The 11,044-nt window shown below is 43.9% G+C and overlaps 1 protein-coding gene across 2 annotated transcripts; it reads right to left on the bottom strand.

The window, feature by feature from the left end:
- Positions 1-436: 436 nt before the first annotated feature.
- LOC125509354 (hypersensitive-induced response protein-like protein 1) lies at positions 437-4,836 on the bottom strand. Of its 2 annotated transcripts, XM_048674316.1 has the most exons (6): positions 4,818-4,836; positions 4,620-4,721; positions 2,074-2,293; positions 1,474-1,594; positions 1,134-1,322; positions 437-1,037 (listed from the first exon to the last, which is right to left on the bottom strand). In XM_048674316.1, the coding sequence occupies exons 3-6, from the start codon at positions 2,260-2,262 to the stop codon at positions 673-675; spliced, it is 864 nt and encodes a 287-aa protein (XP_048530273.1). In that variant the 5' UTR covers positions 2,263-2,293; positions 4,620-4,721; positions 4,818-4,836; the 3' UTR covers positions 437-672. The 2 variants fall into 2 exon arrangements, with proteins under 2 accessions (XP_048530273.1, XP_048530274.1); XM_048674317.1 differs by lacking the exons at positions 4,620-4,721; positions 4,818-4,836 and adding an exon at positions 3,474-3,651.
- Positions 4,837-11,044: the final 6,208 nt, after the last annotated feature.

An 11,044-nucleotide genomic window follows, 5' to 3' on the forward strand; every position in this document is an offset into this window, starting at 1 on the left:
ACATGTCCGGGGCCTATGCCCAACGGCCACTCGGCGAGATTTTGACTCTCTGTTCATGATCATCTGTTGGGAGCTCTGGAAGTAAAGAAATGCTCGTGTATTCTCCAATTTCCCCTAACAGGTTTATGAGGCTATGTTGGTCAGCAAGCTTGTTGCTGATTTTAAGCTGTGCATGTGGTTCTTGGAAGAGGTGTTAGTATTGTGAGAGGGTGGCCTTTGTATCTATGGTGTGGTGATGGCCCTAACAATCAGCTTCTGATTGTTCTGGCGTCAATTGTAATCATAGATCTCCTCTTCTATAAACATATGGTACACATAAGTGTAATCTCAAGAAAAAAAACATCTCTTGCAAAACAGTAAAGACATCTCAGAAGAAATCCCCCATGAAAACTGTGTAACCACAATACTATAAGGCAAAATAAACGAGGCAAAAGCATTAGATCAACTTCATCACCAACATTTCATAACACACTTATATCATCCTGCATTCCCACAAGGTTAAAGGTTTTGTTACCGCACATCAACCTAAGGCATGGCACGCCACGATCCACATATGGTTCCATATAAGTTCATAATAATACGGCATGCATCATATTAGACAGTACTCTAAGCAATAGCTAGCAAACCACAAACCACCACCAGCTTCAAAGTTCATGCCGGCAAAGCCAACTGCTAGTTGTCAGAGGCAGACTGGCCTTGAAGAAGACCATCGCGGATCTGCGTGGCGATGTCGCGCACCGCACCAGGGCCATGGGGGATGAACACCGCCGAGGACTTGGAGGATGCGCCGATCTCTTTCATAGTATCAAAGTACTGGGTGATCAGCACCATGTCCATCACATCCTTTGCAGTGGTGCCAGGCACGTTGACTGAGAAGCCCAGGACGCTGTCCCTCAGGCCATCCACAATGGCCTGGCGCTGGCGGGCGATACCGAGGCCAGACAGGTACTTGGCCTCTGCTTCACCCTCGGCACGCTTGATCTGGACAATCTTCTCAGCCTCCGCCTTCTCGTTTGCAGCCACCCTCATCCTTGCAGCTGCAAAAGGGACAAGTATCATGTCAGTGATATGATGGAGGCCAGATTTAAGTACAAGTGTCCAACTTTCATCACGTCAGGGCTTTAGCAAATAACCTGCATTGATCTCATTCATCGCCTGCTTGACATGCGCATCCGGCTCGATGTCGACAATGAGGGTCTGCACGATCTCAAAGCCATATGCGGACATAGCCTTCTCAAGTTCATCCTCCACAGCCTTTGCTATATCGTTCTTCTGCACGAAAGCATCATCCAGGTTGAGCTTTGGAACACTTGCCCTGATCACTGCAGATATCAAGCAGTGCCCCAAATTAGTGGATACAGGAATAGTGGGATATGTTGAACAAATTACATTCAGCTGTATCAGTGATGATATGAATATACTAAGCTACTGAAACACCATATAGAAATCTTCACGTATACCAAGAAATCCTACCATCAAAGACATAGGCTTGAATCTGGGATCTTGTGTTGGTCAGTTTGTAGTATGCGTCACTTTCTTTGCCAGCCAGAGGTCGGTACTGAATCGATGCAACAACAGTGACAAACACATTGTCCTACAGAACTTCACATGTCAGCAACATCACGATAATTCTTAATAGCAGAAGAAAATACAGAACACAGTATCAATGGCAATGTGACCTTTTGGATACTTGATTAGGTCACTAAAGGATTAATAATTAGTAAGTATAGTTATACGAGAACGTTTCTTAATATCATGTGGCAGTCAATTTAGGATTATATGCAGATGGCAAACCAAAATGCTAAAATTTAGAAGTTGCAGGGAGTAACTAACTACCAATATAATTTTATATACTTTCAGTGCCGTTCATTTTATATAGAAGAAGTTAACAGGAAAAGCAAGTTTTCTTCAAACAGGGATTCATGTGATTTACAGCCCACAAAGACCTACTATAAGATGCAACATTAAGCTTTGAAATTTCTGTTAGGACAAAAACGATGGCACATTTTCTTTGGAAATAAAAGACATCTAAGCATCCATTTCGTAACTGGGTGTTAAGATAAAGTGATAAACCTTTGTCTTGGTTTCACAGCGCACATCCAGCTGCTGCAACCTGAGTGTGAGATGTCCAACTACACGTTTCCCAAAGATCCAAGGCAGGCAGTGGCATCCTGGCTCAAGCACACTGTCAAACTTCCCAAACTGCTCTCTGATGGCCACGGTAGACTGGTCAACTTGAACACAGCAGCACAGATTGCCCATACTGCAGGCTTCCGATCACTTCTGGTAGTACCTGGATATTTCATATATCATAAGATCAACAAAGTAATGAAATATGTCTATAGTGATGATATGCATAATACCATTAACTCTTTTTTCCAAAAATAAATTTTCACACATTATTAAATCAACAAGTATCCCTACACTCATTCAGGAGCCGCATGATGCTCATATCAACCAACAAAACAAACAGTTGTGCCTCTAAACACCTAGAGATATACCCAAAGAAAGCTATTTACTCTAAATCCAGCTTTACTGATGATTAATTTTCATTTTCTCAGTGAACAAAACTGAGATCTCCAACTTACTTGAGCAAAATGATTTAATTTGTTTGTACAAATTACAAGGCTGCAGAGATAAACATACATAACTATAAGAGCTTTCTGTAGAACACCACAAGAACAGAACAGCAAAAGAACTAACAATTCTTGAAAACAATACTAACAGTCAATGGAAGAATGCAAGAGAACATCTGAACATGCCTGAGTCGAAATTTAAATTGGCAAGGCAAAAGTGAAATGCTCAGCTGGTAAAAGGATAGGGCCAAATTAGAAACAGGGTGGACCTTTACAAGGAAGGCAGGCATCTGCAATGCGCCTTATAAGCAAGGGCGCACTACAGGTCCACAGCCTGTTCAATTATCCCATTGTTATCTGTATCCACTTGGATGGAGACCAATGAGACCAATCAGCAAGCATATACGCATCCTAAGCAATTCACTAATCGCCCACTTGGGCATTCGAGCTAACTTAAGAACATATGAATCACTTTCAATGGCTTAGGCTATTTGTAAAGGAGACAACTGCGTACAGAACAGGTAGATTAGACAATGATAAGATGCTAAAGACTGCAACTGTGCTTCCTGCAAGCAATCATTATTGATTCTAATGGATTAATTGCAATTGGTGACAACTATATGGTCCCACTCCCACCACACACGAAAAATAGCAATTATTTGTTTATAATCATTACAAGGCTTCAGAGATGACTAGCATACATAATACAACAACTACAGGAGCTTTGGCTAAAACTCTGGAAAACAAGAAAGCCAAAAGAACTACGTATGTAACAATATTAACCCCATCATATAGAACATATCGAATCTTAAAGTAATTCTCAATAACATGTTTACTGCAAAGCAGACAATAGAAGTATGCAAGTATCCAAGACAAGAAAGAATGCTTGGCTCGTACCAGGATAGGTTCAAATGACAAGGTGGGGTGATTAATGAGGCAGGAAAGAGGTGGTATATATAAGCAAGGGCGTGCTACAGCCGCCATCATCCTCAATTATCCCGTTGTACAGACGTAAACCAGAACCAATCAGGGAGTTCCTACATGAGCCTAAGCATTGACTAATGCCCCACTTGCATGTTTGAGTATTAAACACTTTCAGGGATGTATAATGGTTATAGGGTCTTTGCAACCTGATCCTCTAAAAAAATAAGGTCTTTGCAAATCAGCAGACAATAGCGTACAGGAACAGTTAGTTGGACATTGACAGGATAGTAAAGACTGCAACAGTGTTTCTTGCTATCATTATAATTTGATTTGACAGGCAATCGGCAGAAAATTATATGATCCTACTCATACCACACAAAAAGTTGAGCAATTTCGGCAGCAAGCACCCATGAAAAAGTAGTTAATTTGATTATCCACGGAGAAAACTAGGGGAAAAGACACCCGGGTAAGATTTGGTGCTACACTCCAACGAGGGAAAAGATATCTGAGAGCAACTAGCACAAGCACCAACAGTTCTCGTCCAAACGACTAAACTGCAGTAACTTCCAATCCTTTTTAGTTTTATATATAATTACGAGGAAATTGCAGTGGATAGAGATCGAGGACGACCAGACTTAGGAGTCGTCGCGCCAGACATCAAGAAAGAGACAGCATGTGGAGAAAAAACAGGGGGAAATCCATCCTCGACATTAGGTTTTTTTTTTCAAATAAAACAAAAAGAAAACACAGAGAGGGCAAAGGCAACGGAACAAGAAGAAAGAACCAAGGGGAAATTGCGCGAGAGGTGGTGCGGGTTGAGGACCTCGACGACGCGCAAAGACTCGGCGCTAGACTAGAACTACATCAAACGAAGAAGCAGAGTAAGGCAGAAGCAGAGAGGGAAAACAAGAACACAGAACGGAAAACGAAAAACAAAAACACAAAAAACAGAGGGGAAGATCGATGTGCTCGGGTCGTCAAGATCGCGCCATCCCTACCACTACCAGCAAGCAAAGCAGGATCCGGGAGCAGAGGAGTCACAGCGAAGAACTGCCCGGATCTCACACGATTAAAGAGGAAGAAGGAGGGGGGGAAATGAGGGTTTTTGGGGTTCTTTACCTGCGTCCGGGGGTTGGAGAAGAGTGGGGAAAGGTGGGAGAGGTGAAGTGGCAGGAGGACGGCGTCTGTTGTGTTCGTTCCCCCCACCCCGCTGCCGCGGCCCTAAATAGCCAGGCATTGTAGATGAGGATCAGCGGAAGAAGCAAGACCTCTGCCGTGAAAATCATTGCGATTAGCGCCGGAGAGTACTGCCAGTACCGGATGCGGTTTGCTGCCAGCCGGCGGGCGGAGCGAAAGCTGGGGCAAACCGGCTGCAGATAAGAACGTGGAGGGTCAGTCTTTTTCTCCGTCCTTTCTTTCTTTCTTTCTTTCTGCTTTCTTGACCCTGCACTTTGGGCCCACACGACCATCTTCCTGACTGGTGGGTGATCCGAGATACTGCCAACCAGCCCATGGTTTCCGATGCTCAGCTGTGGTGTGGTGTTGGTCCCTTTCTCTGCTCGTCATGGTTCCGGTAAGCAACACGCCATTTTATCATCTAAACTAGTTATATATTTTTGTTTTAGCTAAAGTGTGTTCTAACAGATAATTTGCTAACCAAAATTGTGGTCAAACTTCTGCTTACTCGTGATGAGTTGGTCCACATTGGCGAGACTAAGATGAACTGGCAACACAAGAAAAAACAGAATCAACTAAACAAATATTACTTTTTCTTGCCATGGCCAAACAAATGGTGCCGCATTGGATTTTGGTCACCATACAGACATTCCCTCATAGCTGAAATCTCGATAAAAAAAAAACATTAGTGTGGAGACCACCCATCATGCAACCTCCAACCCGATGCCCATATGGAATTACACACCCCGTTGTGTGGTCGACATCTCCTATCAAGCTAGTTGGCAGCGTACCATCCTCCGTGTTCCAAATTAATTGTTTGACAGCGTGGTGAATTTTCGTGGAAAAAAAGGAGCACGCGCACGAGCAAAACCCTAGGCAACGTCTCATCTATTCCTCTCGCCGCTGCCAGGGCGCGTCACCGGGCAAAGCATGTGCGGTAGGGAGCAGCCGGGAAGTCTTGGAGGGCTGGAGGCGAAGGAGATGTGTGCTCGAGTAGCAGCCTTCGTCAGGCGGTGCTCCACGACGGCGTTAGTGATCCAATGTGGTGATCTTCAACAGCGTCCTGGCCTGAGCAAGTTGGTGCATGGTCCTCGATAGCCACGAGATCGACATCTGACTCGGACCTATTGTGCAACAGCATGGAGGTATATTTTTTTTAGATTTTCTTCAGAAGGTCTTCGAGTTCAGTTTGGGGCGGCAAGATATCATTGTTGTTCCAGAATAGGAATAATGTTCTCCCCACCCTTTCCCCGTTCTGTTGGTGTACTTATTGTCGGGGAGGGGGTGTGGAGCCATGTCTCCGACGAATCTTCCGGGATTCATTCAGTTTGCTTTTCCGTTGGATCATATGGGGTCGGCTTTCATTGTCTTTGAAGTTTCTACAGGGCCTTATCGGCATTTTATTCTCTAGGGTGACGATGCTCACAGATCGCGGTCACTAGCATCTCTTAGCGTGCATCAACGATTTCTCGGCTGCTGCTTCTACAAGCTCCTGGGTTTAAAAAAAGTTTGCTCTGTCGAGGCGGAGCCCAAAGGCAGCATCAAGCTATGCTCATGGTGTGCCACCAGTGGATGCAGGAGGAAGAATATTTTGGCCCTCTAAAGATTTGAATGTACTTTTGTTGTATGAGTGTGTTTGTAAGGATCTGTGATGCTTAATATATGGCCTTATGCCCTTTTGCAACAAAAACTACACCGTCCTCCTTTGCATATCAAACCATAATGTTTCTGTTGGGTTTTACTGACATCTTTTTGCGAGAAAAAATTATCGATCTATTCATCAAACATCATGTCATTACAAAGAACACAAGAAACAATAGAAATTACATCCATGTCCGTAGATCACCTAGCGACGACTACAAAGACTGGAGTGAGCCGAAGGTGCGTCGCCATCATCGCCCCTTCCTCACTGGAGCCGGGCAAAACTTGTTGTAGTATACAGTCGGAAAGTCATCATGGTAAGGCCCCAAGAGACCAGCGCACCAAAACGACAACCATCGTCAATGAAGAGAAGCGTAGTTCGGAAGGATCCAATCTATAGACACACGAACGAAGACCGGATCCAAGCAGATCTACCAAAGACAAGCACTGATAGGATCCCGCGAGATTCGTCGGAGATACACCTTCACATGCCCTCTGACAATGCTAATCACACCATCGGGACATGGGCTAGGCTGCGAGAACCTCATTCCATCTTTAGGGAGCCATCGTCACCTCGTCTTCTTGATCATGACATAAACCCTAGAAAAACACCTAAAAATGAAGCAGGAGCTCTTCCACCTGCATGGGGCGAAATCCAACGCGTCTCCATCGGCCTAAGGTCGCAGGAGACGAGGCAGGTCGATGGCAGCGCCAGCGGGAGGCGGGAAAACCCTAATGTGGGACTTGCTTGTAGAAGGAACAAAAGAATGTACTCCCTCCTTCCATCTATATAGGGCCTAATACATTTTTTAAGACCGCCTTTGACTATTGACAAGATTAATAGTACATGAGACGTATAATGTGAAAATTACATCATTGGAAGCTCCTTTCACATACGAATTTGATGGTATGCTTTATGTAAGTTGCATGTCATATATTATTGCTTTAACATTTGGTCAAAGTTAGCCTCGAAAAACGCATTAGGCCTTATATAGGTGGAAGGAGGGAGTAGGTTTTACCAACACTTGGCAGTTGGATTTTACGAAAATTTTACCAAGTTCCCGGTTGTTGTTCCTTCTTCCCCCAACGTCAACTCCACTCTTGAAACTGTTGCTCGCATCATTCTAGTGTAACTATACCTATGGGACCGCCACAAGTGACCAACACATGGCAATTCCGATAACCACCGAGTACTAAAAACAATTCAATGTATGGCATCAACTTAGACTAATGCATGATGCTTAGTGGAAAATATGTAATGTTAATCATTAGGAAAGCAGGGCCATATAAAATACAATATATCGCTAGTCAAATATGACAATTTGCATCATCACCTTCAGTTAGTTGGTGTAAAAATTAAAGAAAAATAACAATGTCGATCGAGAAAAATTTGTGAGACCAAAGATGAACGAAGGCCTAGCCATCGCCCCATCTACCCCCCCCCCCCCCATCTTGCCTCTGTTGGGCCGTGTCGTCGGGCAAAGCCCGTGCAGCACAGATGGCGGCTGGGAGGTCCTGATCGGGGGCGGCCTACTTGTGGACGAGTTGAAGGGCTGCTGCAGGATGGCGAAGGAGATGTGTGTTCAAGTGGTGATCTTCATGAGGCGGTGCTCCACATCGGCGTTGGTCATCTAGCGCTGCAATCTTCAACGGCGGCCCGACCTGGCTAGGTCATCAGAGAAGAGGGAGTGGGTGCATGGTCCTGGACTACGGCGATCTCGACATCGGATCCAGACATGTCATGCAACATCATGGGTGATTCTTTTTCCAGGTTTTCTTTAGGGAGTCTTCCAGTTTGGTTTGGGGCAGCAAGGCGGCAATGTTGTTCTAGTGTAGGAATAGTGTTTTCTTCGCTCTTTCCCCAATATGTTGGTGTTTTTATCGCTCGCGGAGGGCATGTGGAGTCGTGTCTCTAGCGGATCTTACGGGATCTGGTTGGTTTTGGTTTCCGATGGATCCTTCTGGATTTAGCCAGCATTTGTGGTCTTCAAAGTTTTTACACGTTCTTATCAACGTTTTCTTCTCTGAAGCAGCCATTTTCTTTGCGGACCATAATCGTCGACATCTCCTGGTCTTCATCAATGACTTCTCGGTCGCCGCTTCTACAAGCTCCTAGGTTTAAAATAGTTTGCTCCCCCGAGGCAGGGGCGAGAGGTGCATCTGGCTATGGTCATGGTGCACCATTGGTCGATGCAGGAGGAAGAAGACTTCGGTACCATCAAGAATTTGAATGTAATTTTTTCCTATATGGGTGTGTTTGTAAGGACCTATGATTCTTAATACATGGCTTAGGACTTTAAAAAGAACATTCTGAACACATCTATCGAGGGAATGTACCGAGCTTGGCATGTTTGGGATCTCAATTGTAAGTCCAGCTAGCACACTTACAAACAACCCTAACAAACTCAGGAAAAAACTCACCTTAACAACTACCATGCTAAAGAAGAGCGTGGGGACGAAGGAGTCAAAAGGATTTGTCCTCGTGCAACAAATTAAGTTCCCAATGTTGTCATCGTTTATACACCAAATGTTGGGAAACATAGACAGCTCTACGTCGCTCCTCTTGGGGCGGCTCCATCGGATCCAGTTCTCGCCACCACCGCATCCAACTCAATATGGTTTTATACACAATTCCACTCAAATCATACGCATATGCCCAAATCCAAAAAACCTACAAAGTCGTATTGTTGTATTCACTATCTGGTCGGACTATCTGGCATACTTGTCGGACTGTCAGGCTAACGGTTGGACTATCCGGGGTGCTAGTAGGACTGTACGTCTTGGTGCCCCAAAAACATCGAAGAGCAAAATACCAAGTCAAATGCTTCATCGGACAGTTTGCCAGGGATCAGTTCATCTGGTATTAGTCAGACTGTCCAAACTGCAAGCCGGCCTATCCGCGTGGGATCAAAAATCGACTAGAGGGGGTGCATAGGAGATTTTAAAATTTCTTCTAATAAAAGCAAATTTATCGAAGAAGCATGACTAAAATAATCTCTAAGGCAATAATAGACTTTGTATGTTTTAGAAATACGTCCATATGTCGGTGTAAAGTGTGTAACTATACATGTTGGCTTGAAACCCCAATTATATGCATGGGTGTTGTGAAAACTAAAGGTATGGTGCCAATGAATGTTGTATGCTTGCAGATCGTGTTTGTATACCAATTTCATTTGCAGGTCCAGTTACAAAAAAAGAAACAAACATGTAACCCAAAAATTGAAACGGGGGCAGTTGTATGGACAAAAGCATCGCGGGCGGTTTGTGTACATAAACTGCCTATAGTGTGATTCAGCGCATGCAACTTCAAAAACCACCTATGTTGTTCCAAGTATTATCGACGCAGGCTTTGAGCCAGATCTCACAACCGCAATTGTCCCATCTACGAAAACCATCTGCAAACCCGATTATATAATAGTGAGTGGTTTAGAATCGAATTTGTTATGATATCTCATGGAGAATAGGATGGGTCTGTAATGTTGTTGGTGTGCCATCATGGTAGCATTAATTCCTTCACTGATGATTAGCTTCCCTCTAAGGAAATGAACATCAGGATACATTCTCGTCTTCATGTCGTCGGTTATCCATAACCCTAGCTCCCTTTTTGTTACTTTGGTCACTTGACCTTGCTTCACTATAAGTTGTTGAACACAATACATTGCATTACTTATCTCACAATGGTAATTGCTTGGGCTCACTTTATATTCCGTGATGCCTAAACATACTAATAATCAATTAAAATTTGTAATTGTACCTATTCACCCCCCTCTAGGTCCATCTTGGTCATTTCAATTGGTATCAAAACCTCGCGCTCTATCTTGTGGCTTAACCTCCCTATAGCGAGATGTCCCATGACAGGGAGAGCGTTCTACATAACCCCACATAGTAGGGTGATCCAGAGGTGGATACCTCATTGAAAGATGAGAAGAATTATAGCTCCAAGAATTTAGAGAAATTGTTAGCTTCACAATCCATCAATATCCAAGCTATGATTAATCGTGTAGTGGCGGATACATCCATAAACTTTGGTGGTGCCTCTATCGCTGATGAAGCGGTGGTTGCATTATCAGGGGGTCAAGCCCGATGCTCTTCATCCCACCACCACACCTTCAGGTATCAATCCAGTTGAATTTGGTTGGACTTACCAAAAAATACCACCTAGAGAACCCATATTAAACTATCAAGGTAACCTCCCTTTGTATGACACAAATGGGAAGTTCTAAGCATGGAGAATTGAGATGCAAGATCAAATCAAGAGCATCTTCCAATATACGTGGGATGTTGTGGAAGAAGATTCAATCCCGTCAACCCTAGTGATCTAACTCCACAAGAAGCTTACACTAAACAACTCAATATTTCCACATGCATGATCATAAGGAAGGGTTTTTTCATAACCGAGAAGCAATCTTACCTTCATATTAACATCGCCAAGCAAGTGTGTGATACCATTGTGTTGACAAAGACGGGTACCTCCACTCTTCAACTATCAAGATATGAAATGGCCAAGAGTGAGATCTGCTACTTTGTGTTGGATAAGAATGAGACACCTCACGAGCTTCATGGTTGAAAGGATCGATATAGTTGACTAGAGGGGGGGTGAATAGGCAACTAACAATTTTTAGCTTTTCTTTACCAATTTAAACATTGCATCAAAGTAGGTTGTCTAGATATGCAACTAGGTGAGCAACCTATATGATGCAACAACAATAAGTACACAGGCAAGCAAG

The sequence above is a fragment of the Triticum urartu genome, chromosome 5, assembly GCF_003073215.2.
Source record: "Triticum urartu cultivar G1812 chromosome 5, Tu2.1, whole genome shotgun sequence".
NCBI classification, from domain to species: Eukaryota; Viridiplantae; Streptophyta; class Magnoliopsida; order Poales; family Poaceae; genus Triticum; species Triticum urartu.

Coding starts and splice junctions, on each gene's coding strand:
- LOC125509354 (XM_048674316.1), bottom strand. CDS start 2,262: ATGGGCAATCTGTGCTGCTGTGTTCAAGTTGACCAGTCTACCGTGGCC. Junction 1,595..2,073: donor GCTGTGAAACCAAGACAAAG/GTTTATCACTTT, acceptor GAAGTTCTGTAG/GACAATGTGTTTGTCACTGT. Junction 1,038..1,133: donor GATGAATGAGATCAATGCAG/GTTATTTGCTAA, acceptor TCCCTTTTGCAG/CTGCAAGGATGAGGGTGGCT.